The sequence below is a fragment of the Eleutherodactylus coqui genome, chromosome 3 (genome assembly GCF_035609145.1).
Source record: "Eleutherodactylus coqui strain aEleCoq1 chromosome 3, aEleCoq1.hap1, whole genome shotgun sequence".
Classification (NCBI taxonomy): Eukaryota; Metazoa; Chordata; class Amphibia; order Anura; family Eleutherodactylidae; genus Eleutherodactylus; species Eleutherodactylus coqui.
The window spans coordinates 37,086,393-37,112,148 of NC_089839.1; the positions used below are offsets into that span (position 1 = coordinate 37,086,393).

General features: G+C 46.4%; 1 protein-coding gene across 1 annotated transcript; it reads right to left on the reverse strand.

Annotated features, from left to right (window-relative positions):
* Positions 1 to 503: 503 nt before the first annotated feature.
* Positions 504 to 16,200, reverse strand: MDH1 (malate dehydrogenase 1). The gene is made up of 9 exons (XM_066595498.1): positions 16,060 to 16,200; positions 9,203 to 9,301; positions 9,014 to 9,110; positions 6,312 to 6,487; positions 5,189 to 5,311; positions 3,244 to 3,420; positions 2,598 to 2,711; positions 1,537 to 1,626; positions 504 to 1,451 (listed from the first exon to the last, which is right to left on the reverse strand). The coding sequence occupies exons 1-9, from the start codon at positions 16,060 to 16,062 to the stop codon at positions 1,326 to 1,328; spliced, it is 1,005 nt and encodes a 334-aa protein (XP_066451595.1). The 5' UTR covers positions 16,063 to 16,200; the 3' UTR covers positions 504 to 1,325.
* Between the last annotated feature and the right edge of the window lie 9,556 nt (positions 16,201 to 25,756).

A 25,756-nucleotide genomic window follows, 5' to 3' on the forward strand; every position in this document is an offset into this window, starting at 1 on the left:
AAGGGTTAACACAGCAGAGATCGGAGGTTTTCTCTGATCTCTGCTGTAAGAGCTAGTACCTAGCTGTCCTCTGACAGCTAACAACCAGCTCTCCCTGCCACAGAGACTATCGGCTTGCTTCTGACAAGCCGATGGTCTCTATGGCAACTTGTAAACAAAGCAGGACATTGCCGATATGCCGGCAATATCTTCTGCTGGTTTTTCAAAGCCCTTGCACTGCTCTCTGTGGGTCTGTGCAGGCAGAGCACACTGTCACAGCTTGTGGCATTGTGCTCTGCAGCTCCCATAGTGATACATAGCCCGGAAATCTTCCGGGCTATGTTGCTATGAGCAGTGGAGCTCGTCCCTGGAAATTTTCCGGGCGTGCCACTCAAGGGGTTAAAGGACTGTTTGAAAAACCATCACAGATGAGCAACTCCTGAAGCTGTTTGACAACTTTGCACAGTCTTGGCATTCTAGCACAGCAAAAAAGAGCAACTTTTAAAGAAACTAACACAAACCAGAATATTTTAACACTTTACTTAGTTCCACATGTGTTTATAGTTAGTTGCCAATGCAAACATTCAATGCAGAAGATTTAAATTGGAATTAAAGAGCCATCCAAACTTGTGTCTGATTATGTGGCAGCTTTTGTCTTATGGCGGCCTAGGTTGCATTGACACCAGTGAGCGACTTGCATCTGCACATTCCATTCTTGTGAGACTCACCTGAAAATCTAAGTTGTTGCAATTTGTCTGTCTCGCAAAAGGAATTGGGGGGGGGGGGAAATTCAATGGAGGTAGTCAGACAGAGGTTGGACACACATCCGTCCGGGATGATTTAATGTATCCTGCATTGAGCAGGGGGTTGGACCCAATGAACCTGGAGGTCCCTTTGAACTCCAATTGGGCATGCTGAAATACAACTACCCGATACTCTCCTCCAAACATTTGCCAGAGTTGGGGCACCACCATACACATTAGATAAATTGGTCAGCCCTGCTGAAAACAGTAGATTGTGCAGACACTCATCCAATACGTATGGTCACCTTAAATAGGTGGCAAAGTGGAGAGTAGTTTTCTTCTGCCATTTAACAAGATAGGAGAGATGACAACTACACAAACACACCACTGAGACAAAAAGGTGTTAACCCCCCCCACAGGGATTTATTCACTATTACTAGGAATGGCTTTACTAGTCACAGATACAAAACTAATTCAGGTGTGACTGTCAGAAGAGTTTGCTAAAGGTTACAGTTGTGGACATAAATAAGCACTTGGTACCAAAACTTAAAGACAACTTTTCATCTTTTCTGGACTTAAGTGCGGTTCTGTATCGACTTGTAGTCATGCAATTGAGAGAAACTCAAAGGCAGTATCCTTTTCGTCTTGAAGTTCGTGGGCTGTCGCATCCATCTTTTGACGGGAAAAGTCATCAATTTTAAGGCCCTCGACAATTTTCCATCCCTTGTCCTGTTTGAAGTCAGAACACAAAATAAGAAACAGAACATTTCTCTCAATACCTTTTCAACATTAATTATGTAACCGAGTGACGTACCTTGATGGTAACAGGGAATGAATACAGAAGGTCCTTGGGCACGCCATAAGTATTGCCATCAGAGATCACACCCATAGAAACATGCTCTCCCTAAAAATGGATAGCAGAGTGGACAAGTTAGATACATGAAGAATACTTGTGTACGATTCTATTTGGTGGTATCTGGCCCACATGCCGAAATCCTGATAGGGGTTTGTAATGCATGAATACTGCAGCTTTCCTTCATTGACACATGTGCCAAGGAAATATTGGCACCGCTAAAAGATCTGCACACAACCTCAAAGCCTAAACTGATAAGTGCTTTGACATTTGATGGCACGTTAGAAATATGGCCAAATCAAGAGAATCATCCAAGAACTTGAGATCGCATTGCACAAAACAAGGATAAAATTATATAATCTATACAAATGCAATGAATGTTCCTACAGATACAGCTGGAAGTATAGTTAACAAGATTTTAACACGTCTCATCAACATGCAGCTTCTACTATGGATCTTCACTGCAGATATCAGCCCCTTTCAATGTAAGGATGGGGGGGGGGGGTGAAGCTGACAATAGTCAACATGGTGCACATTTACAACAGATTTCTGGCCTGTGTGGACCTATGATAAGGGTATGTTCAAATGGCAGTTTCTCAAGTTATACTTGCCACCTAGTCCATGGCAGAAGCTGGGCATTTACAGCTGTCACATGCAGATAACCCAAGGTGGATTCTATAAGTCACTTATCTTTCCCTCTGACCTGGGTGGTTCACATCATGCAAACTACTGCATGGATTCCCAATCAGATGAATGGAATGCAGATGGCACACCACAAATCAGCATCAAATGTCGCCACGTGAAAAAGGCCCAATGGTCAGGAGTAGCATCAGACCTGTACATATTACTGCATTCTCTTCATGGTTTAATCCTCTGGTTTCTGATGTAGTTTGTGTTCAAAGTATTTTTGTTAGTGAAAGAATGCTTTTCTCTGAGATGTTGGACAGATGCAGACTTGTAGGGCATCTCAAAGCCATGAAGATACTAGGCTTCAATGTAAGCTAAAGCAGTTTATCACTTACCTCTGGGGTTCCGAACCACAAGTCGCGCACATGATCACAGATGGCTTTAGCAGCAGACATCGCGCTGGACAGCTTTCTTGCTCCGATGACAGCTGCACCGCGCTGCTGGACAGTCTACAAAGAGATGGAAGCGCAAACTAAGACTCCAGAAGTTCTACTTCACTTTAAAAACCACCATCATGCATATCTGTTGTACTTGGGTCATTAAGGTAGCCAGTCAGTTTTCCTTTAAATCCATAAGGTAACTTGAAATCCGTACTTCCAGGTTAATATATTACCTAGAATGCAGTCTACAGAGTTGGCCCTTCTGCAAATCACTGCAATTCAAACTTATAGCAATGCAGTCAAAAAGTTCTACCTAAACTTTTCCTGACTAAGGGTAATTGATGCTCCTGTGGCATAGTCACATTCTGTAGTGCTGTTTCCACTTTCAAAAAAAGATCTCCCCTCTGTTCCTCCCCGCTCTCCCCCGCCGACCCCGAATCTTTAGAGACGAGTGGGAGGACCAAAAAGGTTTTCCACAGGAGGCAAGTCTACACCTTGTTGTGTTAAGCACCACCCTGCCAGGATGTACACTTATGCCCTGTGGAGGGAAAGGGCCACAATACATCAAGTGATGTAAATGCATCTTTTGGACATTTCTTACTGTTATAAAGTCTCCTTTCAGCCAGCAATCATCTTTCACGGCTTCACAGACAGAAACCTCTTTCCCCTGCAGCTTTACAACAGCATGATTCACGTCGGGATATTGAGTAGATGAGTGATTCCCCCAAATGATCACGTTCTTAACATCATCGGAAGCCACATTCAGACGAAGAGCAACCTGGAAGAAAACAGATCAAACTGAGTCATGTAGTGGAGACCAAGCTTGTTAGATGAAGGAATATGTAGAGTCTGGCCATAAAAGGGGAAAAATTCAATATTAATTTTCGTGGACTCCAATATTGATGAGCAGCTCATCCTTGTGCACAGCGACCCTCTGGTCCTGGACAAGCCAAGTTGGCTGCACTGCTTCTGACTACCTGATGCATAGTAGTGCAGTGAACATCAGTAGTCTATATATAAAAAACAAACAAACACACCAACGAACTAGCATCTGTAATGTCTTAGAATGAGCTCCTTTGGTGCAGAGAGTTAAGTCAACAGAAATGCAGTCTTAAGCTCTTGCTCACGACCTGAATGTTGCAGGTTCAATCCCCGCTTGGCTCAGGTAGCTGGATTGAACTTCCAAAAGCTCGGTAAACAGCATTTTCGTCCTGTGGGAATTTACCCCAAGGGTGCTTTCACACAGTTATGTTGAGTTATTTGTCAGCCAAAACCAGGCGTGGGTCTAAAATACAGAAGACATGTAAATCTTTCCATTATACTTGCTCTCCACTCCTGGTTTTGGCTCCCAAAAAAAAAAAAACAAAAAAAAACAAAAAACCCGAACATAACTGGTGTGTGAAAGCACCCTGAGAGGAATGAAATGAATAGCGCTGTGTGCAATTTGCAGTGAAGTTGCTTCTGCCTCTTTAAACAGTTGATTGGAAAGGGTTCGAAGCAGTGGAAACCCACCCATCAGCTATCGATAAGCCATCTTATGGCTAGACAATATTTGAGTCCTGGAGAACACTTAACTATATTGGCATGCATCTCCTTTGACTGCCAAGTACTATGATTGTAGTATGACTGTTCCAGTAACTACTTTGGTGGGACGATTATCCCACCTATGCTTACAGGAGCAGTGGTTGCTCAATGAATGTAGGTAAAGCCTGAGCTCTTTTGGCCACCTGCCTCCATTCAGAGTAAACAGTTGTTCATAGAAGAACTGCCTGTTTAAATGGACCAACACTTGTCCTGTTGGGTCCCATGTTCACACAGGAGGACAGTCATCTGTAATTGCCCTTTTGAGTAATTACTGTATATTCCGGCGTATAAGATGACGACCCCCCCCCCCCCCCCCCCCCAACTGTCACCTTATACGCCAGGAATACAGCGGAGCAAAAAAAATAAAATTTGCTCACCTTCCCCAGCGTTCTGCGGCGCTGCTGCAGGATGTCGCTCCCTCCTGGTCCCCGGCAGAGCATTGCTTTCTGGATGCTGAAGGCACGTGTGTTTTAGCCAATCACAGCCATTCAATGATGTCATTGAATGGCTGTGACTGGCTGACGGTGTGTGTTAGCCAATCACAGTATTAGCTTTCTGGAGGCGGGGATTTCAAGCCCTGCATTCCGAAAGCAATGCTTTGCCGGGGACCAGGAGGGAGCGACAGCCTGCAGCAGCGCCACGGAACGCCGGGGGAGGCGAGTAATGATTTTTTTTGGACACTTTTTTGTATTACCAGCGTATAAGACGACCCCCGACTTCAGAGCAGATTTTTTGGGGTTCAAAAGTAGTCTTATACGCCGGTATATACGGTACTCAGGCGAATAGTTGCCCATCTAAGATTACCCTTAAATGGAAAGAAGGGAAGACAAGGTCAGTTAAAGCAACCCTTTTTGACCCATAAAGCATGTGACTTAAATATGAACATGTACTTTAAAGACAAAACCAAAACCTGGTTTAATTTAAGTAAATGCCTTTTTTCCTACAAGTAGAAGTAAGCTTACCTGAGCTTTTGCCCTGTTGTGATCTAAACGAGTGAGACAACTGAAATTCTCTTTGGGGATGGATGGAGCACACTTCAGTGCAGTTAGGCAGTTTGTGTTTGCAGGATTGCCCACAACAATCACCTAAATGATGGTAGATACATAGGTTTAATTAGCACTGATGCATTTAAAAATGCCTGGCTATGTACAGCATGCTTTAAAAGGAAAGCAGTCATAAGCTTTGATCCCCATGAACTGTCTTATATCACCAGGTGCCGTGTTCCAGCACTGTGTCCCCGCCGAAGTCCATACACGCCAGAAGCGCGACTCTTCTCAACCTGCTTCAGGCCTCATACAAACTGTCAGATATTTGCTGCAGAATCCGCAGCAGATACCGCCTGTTACTTCCTACACATGAGCAGAAAGCAGTTGCAGCTGCCACCTGTACTTATTAATTCAGTGTTTCTCAGTCTACGTTTTGCAAGGAAGATATGCTGTGTGCGATAGCAGCTTAAGGGCTTATTTAGACGACCGTATATCAGCTCGGTTTTCACGCCGAGCCGATATACGGTGTCCTTGTCTGCAGAAAGGGGGGGGGGGAAAGGTAGTGTGTAGGCACCCTTAGACTGTTCAGATGGCTGAGTGCAAGCTGCACCCAAGATCTGTGGGCACAACTTGCCCTGGACAGCATAGACAAGTCTGTACTGCCCAGTTTACAGACATGCAATATCCACATGTATTGGATAGACCACAGATGTCTGATACCTGCAAGCAGTGGACATTGCATGTCAAGGATATGATCTGTGAATTGGGCCAGGATAGCAGAAAAGATAGTTATTGTGAATAACCCAGTTGACTATAATGGGTCCAAGTGCTGTCTGAAATACAAGGGCTGCACTTGTGTTAATAGCACTTAGAGTGTTTTAGAGTGTCTAAAATTGTGCCTTGGACAACAATCTCACACTCAACCAGTACAGAAGTCAAATACCAAGAGGTGTGCCTTCTTGCCACCATCTTCAGCTGAAGTCAACTTCCATATATCTGCAAGTTTGCCTGAATATGTCAACTGCATACATTTGTGTATCGACTTTGAACATGTGTCCACCCTATGCATTAGAAGAGACAATAGCATTAATTAACTCACCTTAACAGTCTTCTTTGCATATTTGTCCAGTGCAGCACCCTGCGACTTAAAGATGTTTACGTTGGCCTTCAGCAAGTCCTTCCTTTCCATACCCTCCCTCCTCGGCATGGAGCCCACCAGAATGGCAACATCTATGTCTTTAAAAGCCACTTCTTCCTTGTCTGTAGCAATTACCTCTGCGGATACAGCACAGAATTATAAACTGCTACATGACTTCTAGAGAGATGTTGCTGTAAACCAGATACCTTAGGCCCAATGTCCACGGGTGGGTTTGATTTGCAGAACCTGCGTGGGGCACTTACAAATCAAGCTGCCCATAGGTAACATGGGCGCCCGCAAATGAATTAAAAGCATGCCATTTCAGAAAATAAGTCACAGCATGCTCCGCTTCAGTGCAGGTCCCACACGGATGGATTCCATTGAAGGGGTCCAATCTGCAGGAAAGCAGATAGACGCCAGACAGGTACGCAGGGTCCTCGGCTGCAGACAGGGTCAAATTCCGCTGTGGGCTTCTGCATGTGGAATCTGACCCACCTATGGACATAGGGCCTTATTCTATGCAGACAGTAGGTACTGATGGGTTATTGTTACTCATAGGCAGCTAGACAGAAAAGTTAAAAAAAAAAAAAAAAAAAAAAAAAAAAAAAAAAAAGGGACCTGGAACAGAAGAGAAGTTCAACTGCAGGTAATACACCCCCCGCTAGACGCACCTAGTTTTCTGCTACACTCAGAGTCCTTAAGCAGCAACAGTATTTGAGATCTATGGCCATCATAGAAAAAGGAAAGTGACTAAAAAGTAGTCAAAGTGCATGTATACAAGGCTTACATCATTGTGGTTGGTGTTAATTGGCATCTATTGATTATAGGCCTATGACACTATACCGCCATCCAGTCTGCAGATCTAACCTTTGCCTTACAGATAAGAGGGACAAGTAGTCTACAATTTATCATGAACAAAGTGTTAAGGAGAATTTGCACTTGTGTCCAAAGTGCAAGTTAAAGGTTTGTGTGGTTTTTGTTTTATACGTGCAAAGATCATTTTTTCAAACTGCTGGATGATTGAAAGATTGTGATGTATTTGCATAAAGTGTTAAGGCCATTTACACCATCATAGTTTGCATGTAAAAGGACCTCCAGGAGTTGTTTGCAGTGTCCACCATGTTTTTAAACAAACTCCCAGCAGTGCAAACAGCTGCCAGCACATTCCATTGTTCTCCTGGTGGCTAGTGTAAACATGCCACCAGGAGAACATTCTGCAGTCTTGAAAGAGGCGCAAAATGCATTCAAATAGACTGAGCAAATACATTCTTTCAGCAGAGGGATTTTACTTCACGTTCAAACAAAGTGCATGATGCCCACGTTTACATGTAGAAAATTATTGCTCATTTTGAGAGATATTGTTATGTCCAAGAGGTCTTTTAGAGATCACTTGTGTGTAAAAAGGCCTTTAGAGATATACATCTAAAAGATCCATTGTAACTCAACGATTGTCGCTCAAAATTCGTTTAAACGGCCAAAAATGAGGGAGATTACATTGCAAACTGCTGGCAGCAGCGAAGAGAATGCAGCTGTTTACACAGCTTGGTGTGTGATCACATGTTGGGCTCTGCAAACTGCTCATGGAGGCCCTTTTACTTGAAAAGGATAAGAGTGTTAATGGCCATTAACACTTTATGCAAATAGATTGTAAGATATTTCAGTCACTTGAAAGATTATCTTCACGTGTTGATGGGCCATAACTTTGATCATTGTCACCACACTTGAGTTGGAAAGGATCTTTCAGATGTATGACAATGATCAGAGTTAAGATCCATTTACAGGCAAAGATACTCTTTCAAATAATTGAAAGATTTTGCGATCTATTTGCATAAAGTGTTAATGGCCATTAACACTTAGTCGTCTTCATTTGCATGTAAAAAGGGTCTACATGAGCTGCTTGCAGAGCACAGCCTGTGATTAATCACACCCACAGCTGTGCAAACAGCTGCATTGTTCTCTCCATGGCTGCCAGCAGATTACAAGGTTATTTCCCGACTCCTGTGGAGATAACAGCATGCGGTCTATTATGCGTTATTTCTCAATAGCTGATTTATTTTAAGTGCACCTTAAAATAATCAGTCAAGTGAAGAGTGCATGACACTCGCATTTACGTGTGATTAATTATTGCTCATTTTTGACCATTTGAACAAATTTTGAGCGATAATCATTACATGTAAAAGGGCCTTTACATAGCCTAGAGGATAATTCAGGCCATATTTGCATCTGTGTTGGAGGCTTGATTAGGAATTGCCATCACAAAATACTTGGCAGAGTGGCGCAGCATGCTCACCATTTTGTACAGAAAAATGTCAGGTGGTGTAATGGAAGCCTGACTGACCCCAGTCTAGTAACAAGGGGACTAACAAGCATTGCTCATGTCAGTGTAATGCCAGATACAGAATTATTGTATGGCTCATATGATTGAGCCAAACAGAAATAACAGTGCAAGCATGATCAACTGATTGAGGTAAACTCAGCTGTGACACAAGGCGTCTCCTCCTTCCCCCATAGGTGTAACAAAAAAGTCTATTGACTTGACAGCTCCCACTTAGAGGGGAAAAAAACGAAAGAAAATGAAGTAGACCCAAGAGTACACCATCAGTCAGCAGATCATAGGAGCCCTTCACTGTATTACCCACCACTACAACATAGTATGGGCTCACCTTTCAGCAGAGGTATGGCACAGTCCTGCAGCTCCATGACTACCCCATTCAGTACTCCCATCATGGGGGTAATATCCAGGAGGACAAGTTCAAGAGGCTGCAATCAACAGGAGACAGTGCTAAGTACATGCAAGTAGTGTGCAAAGCGTTGGAAGTGACTATTATAGGGTGACTGCTTTGCTCCATTACCTGGTCCTTTCCAAAGACATCACCCTTGGCAATTCCATACAGCAAGGAATAGGCAATCTGACCAGCAGCTCCGGTCACCAGGGTCCTGACAGGTTTAGTCTGGAAGAACAGGAAGGACAGTCAGCATTGTATAGGGCATAAGTGTCAACAGGATGCTTCACTTCCCATATAACAGGCAGCAGGAACCTCACTTCATACAAAATCCAACTTCCTCCTCACATTGTAGTAATATCACCACATAGTATAAGTGTGCAGCCTCTAAGCCAATGCCAAAAGTGGTACCCTTATCAGCTCGATAACTGGGACCCAGAGAGATCCATTATCCTCCATCTCAATTCCCAGTCATTGTTACAAGGTGTATACATGCATCTGACATTGACTTGCAGGAATGCTGCCTTCCAATGGGTGGAACTGGGGAGGTATTGTTCCATCTCCCTTATTTGCATATTACCCAGTGAGCATATGAATGGCCTTATAGGTCTCCCCACTCACCTTCTAGATGCTCTCCTTAAGGAGAAAAGATAGCGTTCCTGACTCCCATCTTAATATATCATCCACTTTGCCATTTTATGTGCTGCAAAGTTTGCATGTGGAGGGGCCACAGGGAAGTTCTGCAGCAGATCTGCCCTGTGTGAACACCAGCTAAGGCTTGTTTTAGCTAAAAAGAGCAATTTTACATTGGCAGATAGTTGCCCAAGTGATTGCTGAGAGGTGACTTAACACAGGACCCAACAGGGCAAGTGCGCAACAATCACTCATTTGTCGGAGTGACTTGGTTTTTCGCTCACCTCAGAGCCAAGTGACCATTGGTTCATTTAAAACAGGCTGTCATCCATCTATAAACAACTGCCTGTTTACTGTGAATGAAGGCGAGTGACTGGAAGAGATCTCTGGCCCGCTCTGCTTCCAATCAGTGAGCAACTAATGCTCCAGCATAAGAGCACAGGAACAGTAGTCATTGGGACGGTGACAGTGGGCCGGTATAACAGTATCCTTCCATTCCTCCCATCCAGTGCTGGTTCCATCCCTGCTGTCTCCCATGGCACTATAGGTGTGAATACAAGACGGAGACTTCTGGTTTCTGTCCCGGTCAGTTATTTTACGTTGTGCTCCGCTTTCCACAGAGAAGACGGAAACCAGGACAGAAGCCGTATTGGATTAACAAAAACGTAGAGAGACGCCGGCCTAAGGGTGTATACCAGCCTACTAGCTAGTACTTAACAGGGCAAGAAAATTGCAGTCCCCATGTTCACCAAGTGCACTGCTCGCACCCCGAGCCGCTACTAACTTCCACATCAGCTGACGACAAAAAACAAAAACACACAGCGGGTGATGCAGAAGTGCACTCAGTAGCGGCTCTGGGTGCAAGCAGTGAGCAGCACTCAGTGAAGACATTTATTAAGTCTCTTTACCTTCTCCTGTTGTAGGCAGAGTCAACCTTGAGCCAGCTACCTGAACCATGCAGGGATTGAATCCACAACCTTCTGGATGCAAGTGAGAGCTTAGCACCACATTTCTGCTGCATTATCACTCTACGACACAAGGCCCCATGTACTAGCAATAGCTGAAGGGCTAAACATCAGCCGCAGATCCACAGTGGAATTAGTCAAAATCTACATCAGTTTTTGATGCAGATCTGTGCTACAGGCTGTTCACCTCGGCATCAGAGGGGCGTTCAGAGCCCAAGTCGGGCAAAAGGGCTACTTTCATAGGGTACAAGTTTTTCTTCCAGCTCAAGCATGCCTCTCTGGCTTAGCCTTTATATTTGCCCGTATACCTGCTATACGTTGTCACGGCAGCTTATAAGAGCTATGAGGATGGAGGCATTGGGCTGGAGCAAATGTCATCAATGCTGCCACCAGGGGCACAGCTCTCATCTTACCAGTGCCAGGCTTGTGTTCCAGTGGTGGAAAGTTTAGTAATGCCTAGTAGGTTCTTGAATGGCTAAGTATCTCAGCTAGTGAATGTAGGTTAGCAGGAGAAGACAGATGGGAGGGAGGAGTTCACATCTGCATTGGGCATTCTGTTCTCCCCTTCTCAGATGAACAAAGGGTTCTGTTTTAGGACAGAACTGAAGAGACACCATTAACCATAATAGGGTTCATTCAATTCCTGTCCAGCAGTTTATGGCACCCCACCCCACCCCCCCAAAAAAAACAAAACCCCAATTTTATGCATTTTCCTTTTTTTCCTGGTGCAGACATGAGTCTCCTAAAGCTAGCTTAGCTACACAGCAGATATCAACAAGCCATTTCTCCGAAAGGTGCATGCATCAGGGACATAGTCAGGAGTCATGGGATCGGGTGCAAGAGCTCAGCCAGCGTGTATATGGTACGTCACAGGCTGCTGCCAACTGCAAAAATCCATTTTAACACTGAGCTCTGATTGGCTGCAGCAGGCCATGATGTGCATGTATGATCTTGTTATCAGGTATGGAGAGTAATAAGAAAATATGAAATTTGGAAAAGCCTTCTAATAGCCATAATGTCACCAGTTTAATGCAGTGTTTTCTACAAAATTACTTAGTTTCTCTTAGGCCGCCTGTCGACGGGTGTTGCGTTTTAACGCAAGCGGATTTCTGCCTTGGGAGAACACTTGAAGTCACCGCGATGAACCCATCGTTATGATAGGCTCATCGCGGAAAGTTGCTGCATGCCGTAATTTTTATATCGTAGCGGATTTCTGCTTGTGTACATTGGGCTGTGCTTTCTATAGTTATCCTATGGAAAGAGTTTCATGCGTTACCCACGTGCAGATTATTGCCGCAGTTATGGCAATGAAGAATCGCCTGTGGACAAGAGGCCTTACTGAGAACAATCACACTTTGCTCTGCTGGCTAACACAGTATCAAACTTTGTTTTACAGTATTTTTTAGTGTACCCTATTATTGTAGTGAGGCATGTCAAAAAGCACAAAGAAAAAAAAAAAAAAAAAAAAAAAAGAGCAATACAGCATTTCACCTGTAAAGCTCTTCTAGCTGTTGGCCCCCAGTTTCAGGTGTGTTCTGTTTCAGGTATGGGCCCACACTGCATAAAAACACTGTTAAGGTGAAATTAGGCTGCTTTCACATTTGCGCTGGAACCTCAGTTCATAGGTTACATCACAGATCTGGCACAAGATACTAGAAAAAAAAAAAAGGGGCGGCATGCAGGGCTTTTTCATCCGGTAAAATACTTACTGCTGAGCGGAAACCAAAATGACCCCATTATAGTCAATGGAATCTGTCCGCACGGAATCCGCCTCAAAATAGAAAAACTGCTTTTCCATTGCATTCTATGGGCGCTATTTGCTGCAGAATCCAGAGGCGGACGCATGCAGGCGGCCTGAAAATGACTAGCAGCCACCATTTTTTTTTTCAAATAATTGCTGGGCTGAATTACATGTGCAGCCCAGTAATTAATCCAAAATTGCACACGCTAGTGGCAGCCGCTAGAACCTGTATAATAGCACCCTTGGCAATTCTTTTTCAAGTTTATTACCAGATACCACAAGTTACACATCATGTTATCTACATGAGAGTTTGGAGGAAGATAGGGTCCAAACAGCCACCCTGAACAAGGTAATGGGCCAAGTAGTGGCAGGCTCAGGGCCAGAGCCTGGAGGTTTCCAGCAATGAATTTAGAACATGTCATAATAGTGCTGGGAGCCACAGATGTAGGATCAGGGCGTCTGGTCTTCGTGAACAGGAAATATGTAAGCAGTTACTCCCCCGTGAAAATAACAGATTTTCAGAAACTTCTAGTTGACAGTAGTCAGATGTTCTCCCTTCACCTCTACTGAGAGGAGCAGCATGTACATGCACACTCCATACAGGAATGCATGCTGGGATCTCAAGGCTCCTGGGATCTAGTGTCACTTTTGACAGGTTACATTCAGATGTGCTGGGAGATGGGTCCCCGCTGAGACCTGCACCACTACTGTGTTACTGAACCCACATCAAAGCATGTTTGCAGATGACGTGCATCTTATAATTTGCACACCTGGCTATTTTTGAAAAAAAAAAAAGTGAGAAACTACCCTAAAGATTATGCAAAGCTTCTATTTAATAGAGACAAAGTGGGTGCTGCACAGTGAAGTAGACCGGCAAAAAGGTATGCGTGTGTGGACTTTAACCTAAAGCACCAGAGCAGTAAACATGTTTTTCTCTTTTGGCAAGAGAGTGATTGATGGCATATGCCTCAGAGCTCATATCAGGCCCTTTAAAGGGGATCTGTCATGATTTGTGTAACACTCAGAGCCATAAGCTAGTGCCTGTCACACTGATATGGCTGCATCTGTGCAGCAGTTTGGGAGGGGGGGGGGGGGGGGGGGGGGGGGAGAGAAAAGAAACAAACAAAAAAAAAAACACACACATTTTGTTAGTAGCACCCAGATAGAATTAGAGACAGCATTCAATCATTGGCTGGAGGGCAGGGTGGGTGTAGCAAGTCTACAGCTCATTAATATCCAGGACTACTTTAAGTAGTCCTCTTTGAACATGCTACTACTGATAAGTTACGCCGCTCCAAAACTACTGCAGTCACAGCAGACATATCACTGGAATCAGTGTGACTGACGTTACATTATGGTGCTCTTCGATGCAAAAAGATGGTGACTATCTCTTTAAGGACCATTTTAAACTGGACAATTTTCAGACACTAAAGCATCATCCTAGTGATAATTGCTCATGTGCTTATACAGGAAAGATAATCACTGGGTTAATGAAGCCAGAGTGAGCTGGAGATCATTCCATCCGATCACTTCCATTGATCGATAAAGGACTGCCTGTTTACACGGACCAGTTCAGATTTTATACCTATCCAAACTGAGTACTGGTGCATCTGGTCTCCATCAGAAGAATGGGTGGAGACAAACTGCATGCCCACAACTTGATTGGCTGGCCAGGAGAATGGGTGGAGGCAAAGTGGACACCCCACAAATTGATTGCCTGGCCCATTGCTGCTCTGACTGACATGTCAGCTCCCAGCTCTGGTCTCCCTGCTGCCATTGCCAGCCGCCACAGCAGCTGCCGGCCCACTGGCATTCTCCTCGCTGGCCTTTGCTCCCGTCCATGTAAGCTCCCCGCATCAGCAGCTGCCAGCCTCACTGTCACCCTCTTCCCGCTGCCCTTCGCTTCCATCCATGTAAGCTCCCAGCTGTGGGCTTCCCCAAACTGCAGCTGCCGGCCCTGCTGTCACTGTCCTCGCAAAAGAGAGCATCGCACCAGGAGGACCGGAGTACTGTTTGCAGCACAGATGGGATGGCAGCGAGGAGACTGAATGCAGGAGCTAGGAAGGGGACAAGAGAGTGGCAGAGGGGCGAGCGTCACAACGCAGGAGGGGGAGATAATGCACCCATTCTCCTGGCCAGCTAATCAAGTTGTGGGCATGCAGTTTGTTGTCACTCATTTGTCTGGTGGAGACAAGATGCACTAGTACCTCCAAACAATAAGCAAGCGATTATTCAGTTGCTAGCAGTAATTTACATGAACAAGTATAGGTCAGACTCCCGTAATCCAGCAGAAATCTGAACAATTGTCATCCCGTTCAAAAGTACCCCCTTAAGTATTCCTGCAGCCTAAAATGAAGCTTTTTCTATGGAGGGAATCTGAACCAACTTTTAAAGGCCCTTTTACATGAAATGATTATCCTCCAGATCACTAGATTGCGGGAATCTAAACAATAAGTTGTCCAGTGCCAGTGACAGTAGGCCTTCAACTCCTAAATTTTGGCCAGACTGACTCTTTCATACATACCTCTCGACACAGGGTTAGATTCCACTGCCTGATCCCGCATCCGGAAGCCGACCCTGTGCCCAGCTGAGGACCTGCATACCTGTCAGTCTAGTTTCATCCGTACTGCGGATGGTCTGGACAGCATGCTGTCAAACATATGCAGTACAGATTTTCCCATGCCGTCGCTAGGCGATAGCACGGAATCCACGACCTGTCTGCAAGATTAATTGTGGATGGTTTCCATTGACTTCAATGGAAGCCATCCATGCAGACACTGCACTAATAAAGAATGCTGTGATATTTCCTATGCAAGCGGGGATGGGGGGGGGGGGGGGGGGTGAGAAGTAAATAAAAATTGCAGTTCATTTTCACTCAAATGTAGGAAAGTGATTTCTATAGTATGCATTTGCTGCGGAACCAGGAGGCGGACATCCACTCCGGATTCTGCAGTGCAGAGATACAGTTACATGCAACCGGCCTAAATTATGATAATCCAGAGCCTTGGCTCATTTTCTGCAGTTACAACAAACAAAAAAACACCAACCATCAATCTGCCCTTGTGAACAGGCAGTCATCTATCTACCAACCACTGCCTGTTTACTATCATTGGAGATGAAGGGCAGGAAGCAATCTCCAGCAGTTTGCCTCCATTCACTGACGAACACTCACTCCAGTATGATAGCACAGGAGCAACTGTAGGGCACACAACAGTCATCCTGTGTTAGAGCACCCCAAATCACCCTAGACAGCCACACTTAAAAAGTTAGCAGATTTTTTGCAACATCTAGCCTGGCATTGGCAGACGCTATATCCTCACTCAGAGCACATCTGAGTTCAGTGTTTGCAGAGGAGTTCATACAGAGTTACAGAATTGATACATAATCATTTCACTGTCTAGAAAAATGTATCAATGTAACCTCTATGTTGCATGAAACGGTCTTCCCTAACACACAAGGTTATAACACTGCAGTACTAGTCTCCTGGCACTGTGCCATAGATCTCCAGGCTTCATTGTGGAACGAGTGGGCAGAAGACAGTCATAGAACGCTAAAATGAAGCCATGCAGTGTTATGTAACTGCATAAGCAGGGTCACAGCAGGCAGCACTTCTATGCAAGATCTCTAGAGAGAGCTGTTGTACAAACCATAATGATCGGCAGGCAGCAACTAGATCAGGAGCAGTAAGATACAACCTCTTTCTGTGTCTTCAGTCACACTGGCTGCAGGTCACCTTTACCAGCAGATGTACAGACGCAGACACCCACGTGACTGACACACCCCCTCTCACTGGGTCCTTTCTTCCTAATGTGGAGAGGTTCTGTAGTCTTTTCCCACGCCGGCGTGCTAACGTTCTAATGGTAAGAACACTCCCACAGGACTACATTACCCAGCATGCTTTGAGAGCTTGTGGCGTGACAGATCACTCCGCCTCTATAATTATGGGGGAGTTAGTTCACGTGTGACTCTCGCGATGTAAAACGTGTTTAAACAGCCTTAAAATAGTGTCATAGCGATCTGAGGTTCCAAAGCGAAGGAACATGCCCTGTAGGGATAGCTGATCTCTAGTTTATCTAATCTATTTACATTTTTAACTCCTTACTATCGGAGCTTTTTTGCTTATTTCTATTTTAGTTCCCCCCCCCCCACACACACTTTTAAAAAAATCGTGACTCCTTTATTTCTCCATCGACGTGGCTGTATGAGGGCTTGTTTTTTGTGGGACGAGTTGTATTTTTCAATGGTACTGTTTAAAGTACCGTATAATGTACTGAAAAACATTAAAAAAAATTCTAAGTAGAGAGAAAGGAAAAAAAAAATGAAATTCCACCATTTTTCGGTGTGTTTTGTTTCTACGCCGCGCAAACTGCAACAAAAACGACATGATAACTTTATTCTATGGGTCAGTACGATTACTACGATATCAAACTTGTATAGTTTTTTTGGTTTTTTTTGCTGTACTACTTGTAATTTTTCCGAAGATATTTAATTTTTTTAAAATGCGCGCAATAGTTTTTTTCATTTTTCTGTCGACATAGTTATGAGAGGTCTTGTTTTTTGCGGAACGTCCTGTAGTTTGCGTTTGGTACCATTTTGGAATACATACGATTTTCTGATTGCTTTATATTGTATTTTTTCTTCAAAACAGGTTGACCAAAAAAAGGCACATTTCTGTTTTTTTTTCTGACAACGTTCATCGTGCGTGGTAAATAATGCATTATCGGACTTTTATGGACGCATCAATACCAAATATTTATTTGTTATTTATTATTAGATTCTTTTATTAAAAATATAGGACAAAAGGTTTAAAAAAAAAAAAACTTTTATTACTTATTATTTTAAAAAAATAGAAAAACTTTATTGATCTTCTTACTTTCATCACTCCTGCAGTATGATGCAATGCAATAGCATTATATCATACTGCAATTGGGTAGGCAGTCTATCAAGCCAGCCGCGGGGATGGCTTAATAGGCATTCTGCCATAACAGCCCTGGGGCCTTTCAGAAAGCCCCCGGCTGACACCTGCACAGCTCCCTGCAATCTCATTGTAGGGGGGCGCTGTACAGGACCCCTGAACCTCGTTTGAGGGATTAAAATGCCGCTGTCAGAATTGATTTAAAGGGTTAACAGGCCCAATGATCCCCGCGATCTCCCTTCATATACTTTCTGCATCTGCAGGATGTAAAAGCACTATAGGGCCATCGCTAAGGGGTTAATGTATGTTTATACTTTGATTTATGTCAGTGCAATAAGGGTTGGGTCTCTACGGATGGCGAAATATCGATTGTGATGATGCATTCTTATTCAAGTTCACATTCCAATATCGCATGCATTGTATATATTCCAAAAAACATCATAAAACTACAGTTGAGAGGCCCAAAGCGATACACAGGGCCAGGACAAAGTGAATTCACACCCCAGCAGGTTAATGCCCATTTAGACACAACGATTATCACTCAAAAGCCATCTTATGAGCCATAACCATTGTGTCTAACCGTGCGGCCATCGTGCACTGTTCATTCATCGCTCATTTCTAGCCAGCTGAGAGCTGATAGCATTCTTTCAGCTGGTATCCCGCTGGCAGTTCTCAGCGGGACACCAGCTGAAAGCGCCGAGAACAAAGCAGCTGTTTGCGTATACAAAACAACTACATTGTTCTCCAAGCTATCGCGGCAGTATCCCGCACGACCTACATTAACTCTTTAGTAGCTAATTAGCTACTTAAAGTTATGCAAAGATGATCGCTCAAAACTGTCGTTTGAGCGATTATTATTCCGTGTATATGGGCCTTTAGGCCGGCTGTCCACGGGCGATGCGGTATCCCGTGGCGAAGCTCTGCCGCGGGAGCCGCCGCCCGGGAGCAGAAGCCGCCGGCGAATCTCCGCCGGTCAACCCTATCTAATAGATAAGCTGACCACGTAGAATCGGAGCAATTCACAGCATGCTGCGAATTGCCCACCGCGAGCGAAGAATCGCAATGATTCTCTGCTCGTGGATGAGTATGCTATAGGAAGCGTCGGCCAGCGTGATTCGCCAGCAGTTTACCGCCGGCGAATTAACTGCCTTGGACAGGGGGCCTTTATGTGCCCATCTTTCAGTTTTCTGCTGAACTACTGTTTTCAATTCTGCTTGAAAACCATCCTTAGGCAGAACAGCTGATAAGCAGGACCACACACTCTGTCTGCTGTCCATGATGCTAAATTCTCCATGGGGAGCTAGAGATTATATTGTTTTCTCTTACAGCCTGTGGCTGAACAATGGAGCCAATTACAGAGCTCAGACCTCCTGCTGGGTTCTGCAAATGCAAATGAAGCTGATAAAGTACTAAATGCAATTAGTGCCTATTAGTACTTTATGCAAAATAATCGATGATCTTTCAATGTTTTGAAAGATTATGTGTGTGTGTGTAAATGGGCCTTTAGACAAATTGTGTCCACACCCATTGCAACCTCCAGAGTCAATTAAAAACTTTCACACAGGATGCCCATCAGGCATAAGCGTCAGCCAGCCGTCCCACAGACTGCCACCCAATTATTGCTCCTGATAGCTGATGGGCTGAACTTACAAGTGAAGCCCAGTAATTAGTGCTAAGTCTGCTCACTCCTTCAGGACACCACTGCCACCATTCAAACCTTGCGTATGTGCCTTGAGTGTGTGGACCGGCACATGCACAGATTCTCTGTCCCTTATGTGGGCAGATTCAGAGTGCTAATCTGTGTATGCGCTGGTCCGCAAACCCGAAACACATGGGCGAAATTTGGATGGCTCTGTGGATGACATCCACTATGTCTCCACCTCATGCCAGTATAGAGGGTTGGGTTTAAACGAGAAACACTGACCAGCAAAAATGGTCCAGCTCGCCCACCGGACTGGTCTGCAACTATCTGCATACGGCGCAGGAAATTTAAAAACAGTATTTCTGCAGGTATGCAATTTTCTATAGATGAAACACAGTAAGTTCTGTTAACAGATGTAGGTCAGGGGACTGTGGGAACAAAACAAAACATACATCTCATGTACCCCTAATATTTGAAAAATCTAGCAACACCCTCCATGGCTAGAACTGTATCAATAGGCTACTTGAGATACAGCGACACAGAGCAGAAAGTTCTGAATGCACCACAAGCAGTCATGAAGAGTATGGCCACTCTTACACATGAAAGCGGCAAGGCGCTGCAATTTCAAATGCGGCACTTTGCCGCGATTTGACTTTAGTTTTCGTCCGCAGCTCCCTGCAGCCGACAGTGTGTTTTATCACACCCTGTGCAGTGACCAAGAACCATGCCTTAAGCCGAGGATACAGCAGGGTTAAAGATGGCGGCGGTTCACGGTGGCTCTACCATTTCAAAGGCTGAAGAGCAACCCAGCTCAGCAACCAGCAGGAGAGATCAGATTTAAGCAGACTTGATAACTGAAATTCAGTCTTAGATTATATTCGTGACGCCAGTGTCCTTTGACGAGTTATAAGTTACTCGCGGAGCATAAATAAGTCCAAGACAAACAAAATATTTTTTAAAACTGGGGACACGCGGTTTTCTTTTACTCACACTCCAACTTTTCCAATACAGACAAATTCACAAGTACTTCTCAACATGAAGTTACAAGTTTGGAATGGTTTCTTGAACTCTACTTTTCTGAACACATTCTGACGGTTCTTCTCTCAAGCATCCACATCTTCAGTAACTGTTATTTGAAGGGCATTGCTTGGGTTACACGGTCTCTCAAATCACTCTCACTTTAGTGGTCACAGACTTCTGCGCTTCCCCTCCACATGCAGTTCAGCGGGGGCGCGTACAACTCTTGCATTCCCGTACTGACTCTTAAGCAGCATCTCCTGCGCTCTCATCCCCAGAGGAAACAAGCTTTTTGGCAGCAGAGACGTAGACGCAGCCTAGCCCCAGCAGGAGCATCAGCTTGTCTCTCTAGCACGCACCTCCTTCTCCGATGACACAAACCAGACTTCTCCACTCTCTCTCGCCAACTAACTCCTCCCTCTTCCACTCAAACAACCAATCATAACACACTGACAAAGACAAAAAACTTACTTATAGACAGATTCACCTGTCATTGTGATGGGTGATGAGATGAAAAGGATTCTTCATGCACGCGAATGGAAACCAATTGCGGCTTCTGCTCGCGGATGAAAACTTGCAGCATGCTCCATTTTACTGCAGCAAGGAAGTCAATGGAAGCCGTCCGACCCGCGGCCGCAGATAAAGTAGGAGTTTTAAAAAAATATGTACTGCGCATGTTCGACAGTGAGCCGTGCAACCATCCGCAGGAGAGAGGGAAAAAAGAAAATACAGGTATGCGTGGATGCCGGCAGGGCACAGGGTCTGATTCCACTGTGGGCTCCGACATGCGGAATCCGACCCGCCCGTGTGCATGCGGCCTAAGTTGTATTAAATCTTTCCATATCAGATTGCCGAAATTAAGACCCTTTCACAAGGAACAATTATCGTTCAAAAAATCGTTCAAATGAGCGAAAATGAACGATCTGTGTAAACAAAGCCAACGACTGAACAATAAATTGTTCGTTTTTTTGTTCATTTTACGCAGACATAAAAATCATCGTTGGCTCGTTCACTAATCATTCGGTTTGAATACCGATCGTTCAGTTGTTTTCATTAACGACTAAATCCGACCACAGGTCACGTGATCGCCGCTGTCCACCAGATACCGGCGACTGCATAAAAGTAATTAGAAAGTTTAAAAAAGTTAACGTTTCAGTTCCCCTCATGGACCAGATCCGAGAGGGTACTCACCCCTGTCCTCCGTGATGTCCCGCGGTGTTCTGGTTTTCCAGGACCTGACACCGGCGTCTGTGCATGCGTGCCAAACGTCATTACGTCATGCACAGAAGGCCAGGAGGCCCGTAAAGTTGAAAAACACCCTGCACCCGGCTAGTATGTATAGCCGAGAGCAGGGTTATGTCACCAGGCACCGCTGTATGCAATTTCCGATCACATGATCGCTGTTATCCAATGAATAGCAGTGATCATGTAAAGTTTAAAAAAAAAGAAAAAAGAGTTTAAGTTTTATCTCCCCTTACGGATCATATCCATGAGGCGAGATGAAATTATGTACCTAAGGCCCCGGGATTTATCCGTGGACCTTACCCTGGCTTCTGCGCACGTGCCTTTCGCCAAAATGGTGGATGTATGCGCAGAAGCTACAGATTGCCTGGGGAATTTCCAAAATTTGGCTCTGTCACTAAGGTGCAAACAGGCTTCATCACTAAGGGGTTAGTTTAGGCCGTTTTCACATAGCCAAGAACATTGAAAAGTTCTGCGTTGCGAGACGCACGAATATGAACCCCTTTGAAAGGGGTCATACGCATGAGTGATTTTTTTTCCCACTGTGATGCGGGAAACAAGTTGCAGCACTTCCTATCTTTGGGCATGCCCTCGCATCGGCCATTGTTTTCAATGGGGCGGACGGCAGTATCACACCAAGTGCAATGCTTCCCCATTGAAAACGCCATGGTAGAGGATCGCTATGTCCCTGAAGTGATGTGAGGCGGTTTGATATAAAAATGCCTAGCTTCCTTGGGGATATCCCAAGTTGGCGAGCGTGATATCAAGCTGTAATTCACGGCATGACATCGGACTCGCCCATGTGAGGTTAGCCTAATACAGAGTATGTGAACGAGTGAACGATTTCTCTTTTGAATGAGCCAACGGACCATTAGGACGCAGACTGTATAAACATCCTTTACTGTAATTGTAAGGGCACAAGGACTGTGTGGGGAGGTTGAACTCTGTGTGGAGGTCGGACTGTGTGCGCACAAGGACTGTGGGGAGGTCAGACGATTGTGTGGGAGGTAGGACTGTGGGGACAAGGACGGTGTGGGGACAAGGACGGTGTGGAGACAAGGACGGTGTGGAGACAAGGACGGTGTGGTGAAGGCGGACTGTGTGGGGAAGTCAGACAGTGTGGGGTAGTCGGACTGTGTGGCGAGGTCGGACTGTGTGGGGACTAAGACTGTGTGAGGACAAGGACTGTGTGGTGAGATCGGACTGTGTGGTGAGGTCGGACTATATAGGGACAGAAACTGTGTGTGAAGGTCAGACTGTGCGGGGAGGTCGGACTGTACGGGGAGGTCGGACTGTACAGGGAGGTCGGACTGTGTGGGGAGGTCGGACTGTGTGGGATGGTCGAACTGTGCAGGGAGGTCGGACTGTGCGGGGAGGTCGGACTGTGCGGGGAGGTCGGACTGTGCGGGGAGGTCGGACTGTGCGGGGAGGTCGGACTGTGCGGGGAGGTTGGACTGTGTGGGGAGGTCGGGCTGTGTGGGGACAGTGTGGGGGACAAGGACTGTGCGGGGCGGTTGGACAGTGTGGGGACAAGGACTGTGTGGGGAGGTCGGACAGTGTGGTGAGGTCGGACTATGTGGGGACAAGAACTGTCCGTGAAGGTCAGACTGTGTGGGGAGGTCGGACTGTGTGGGGAGGTTGGACAGTGTGGGGACAAGTACAGTGTGAGAAGAAGGATTGTGCGGGGCGGTCGGACTGTGTGGGGAGGTTGGACTATGTGGGGAGGACAGACTGTGTGTGGCGGACAAGGACTGTGTGGGGACAAGGACTGTGTGTGAAGGTCAGACTGTGTGGGGAGGTCGGACTGTGAGAGAACAAGGACTGTATGGGAAGGTCAAACAGTGTGGGGACAAGGACTGTGTTGGGACAAGGACTGTGTGAGAAGAAGGATTGTGCGGGGAGGTCAGGCTGTGTGGGGACAAGGACAGTGTGAGAAGAAGGATTGTGCGGGGCGGTAGGACTGTGTGGAGATGTCGTACTATGTTGGAAGGACAGACTGTGTGGGGAGAAGGACTGTGTGGGGACAAGGACTGTGTGTGAAGGTCAGACTGTGTGGGGAGGTCAGACTGTGAGAGGACAAGAACTGTATGGGAAGGACAAACAGTGTGGGGACAAGGACTGTGTTGGGACACAGACTGTATGAGAAGAAGGATTGTGCGGGGAGGTCAGGCTGTGTGGGGATGTCGGGCTGTGGGGAGGTCGGACTGCGTGGAGACAAGGACTGTGTAGGGAGGTCGGACAGTGAGGGCACAAGGACTGTGTGAGGACAAGAACAGTGTGGGGACAAGGACTGTGTGGGGAGGTCGAACTGTGTGGTGAGGTCGGACTATGTGGGGACAAGAACTGTGTGTGAAGGTCAGACTGTGTGGGGAGGTCGGACTGTGTAGGGAGGTCGGACTGTGTAGGGAGGTCGGACTGTGTGGGAAGGACAGACTGTGTGGGGAGAACAGACTGTGTGGGGACAAGTACTGTGTGGGGACAAGTACTGTGTGGGGACAAGGACTGTGTGAGAAAAAGGATTGTGCGGGGAGGTCGGACTGTGAGGGGAGGTCAGACTGTGAGAGGACAAGAACTGTATGGGAAGGACAAACAGTGTGGGGACAAGGACTGTGTTGGGACACAGACTGTATGAGAAGAAGGATTGTGCGGGGAGGTCAGGCTGTGTGGGGATGTCGGGCTGTGGGGAGGTCGGACTGCGTGGAGACAAGGACTGTGTAGGGAGGTCGGACAGTGAGGGCACAAGGACTGTGTGAGGACAAGAACAGTGTGGGGACAAGGACTGTGTGGGGAGGTCGAACTGTGTGGTGAGGTCGGACTATGTGGGGACAAGAACTGTGTGTGAAGGTCAGACTGTGTGGGGAGGTCGGACTGTGTGGGGAGGTCGGACTGTGTGGGGAGGTCGGACTGTGTGGGGAGGTCGGACTGTGTGGGAAGGACAGACTGTGTGGGGAGAACAGACTGTGTGGGGACAAGTACTGTGTGGGAACAAGTACTGTGTGGGGACAAGGACTGTGTGAGAAAAAGGATTGTGCGGGGAGGTCGGACTGTGAGGGGACAAGGACTGTATGGGAAGGTCGAACAGTGTGGAGACAAGGACTGTGTGGGGACAATGACAGTGCGAAAAGAAGGATTGTGCGGGGAGGTCGGACTATGTGGGGAAGTCGGACTATGTGGGAAGGACAGACTGTGTGGGGAGAACAGACTGTGTGGGGACAAGGACAGTGTGGGGACAAGGACTGTGTGGAGACAATGACTGTGTGAAAAAAAAGGATTGTGCGGGGAGGTCGGACTGTGAGGGGACAAGGACTGTATGGGAAGGTTGAACAGTGTGGAGACAAGGACTGTGTGGGGACAATGACTGTGTGAAAAGAAGGATTGTGCGGGGAGTTCACACTGTGTGGGGAGGACAGACTGTGTGGGGACAAGGACTGTGTGAGGAGGTCGGACTATGAGGGTACAAGGACTGTGTGGGAAGGTCGGACTGTGTGTGAAGGACAGACTGTGTGGAGAGGATGGACTGTGTGGGGAGGACGGACTGTCTTGGAAGAGCGGACTGTGTGGGGAGGACGGACTGTGTGGGGAGGACGGACTGTGTGGGGAGGACGGACTGTGTGGGGAGGACAGACTGTGTGAGGAGGACAGACTGTGTGGGGACAAAGACTGTGTGGGGACAAGGACTGTGTGGGGACAAGGACTGTGTGGGGACAAGGACTGTGTGGGGACAAGGACTGTGTAGAGACAAGGACTGTGTGAGAAGAAGGATTGTGCAGGGAGGTCAGACTGTGTGGGGACAAGGACTGTGTGGGGACAAGGACTGTGTGGGGAGTTCGGACAGTGTGGGGACAAGGACTGTGTGGGGACAAGGACTGTGTGGGGAGGTCGGACTATGTGGGGGCAAGAACTGTGTGTGAAGGTCAGACTGTGTGTGTAGGTCGGACTCTGTAGGAAGGACAGTCTTTGTGGGGAGATCGGGCTGTTTGAGGACAAGGACAGTCTGAGAAGAAGAATTGTGCGGGGAGGTCGAACTGTGTGGGGTCAAGGACTGTGTGGGGAGGTTGGACTGTGTGGGGACAAGAACTGTGTGGTGAGATCCGACTGTGTGGTGAGTTCGGACATTTGGGGACAAGAACTATGTGTGAAGGTCAGACTGCGTGGGGAGGTCAGACTGCATGGGGAGGACAGACTGTGTGGGGACAAGGACTGTGTGAGAAGAAGGATTGTGAGGGGACAAGGACTGTGTGGGGAGGTCGGACTGTATGGGGAGGTTAGACTGTGTGGAGACAAGAACTGCGTGGAGGGATCCGACTGTGTGGTGAGGTTGGACATGTGGGGACAAGAACTATGTGTGAAGGTCAGACTGCATGGGGAGGTCAGACTGCATGGGGAGGACAGACTGTGTGGGGAGGACAGACTGTGAGAGGAGGACAGACTGTGAGAGGACGAGAACTGTATGGGAAGGACAAACAGTGTGGGGACAAGGACTGTGTTGGGACACAGACTGTATGAGAAGAAGGATTGTGCGGGGAGG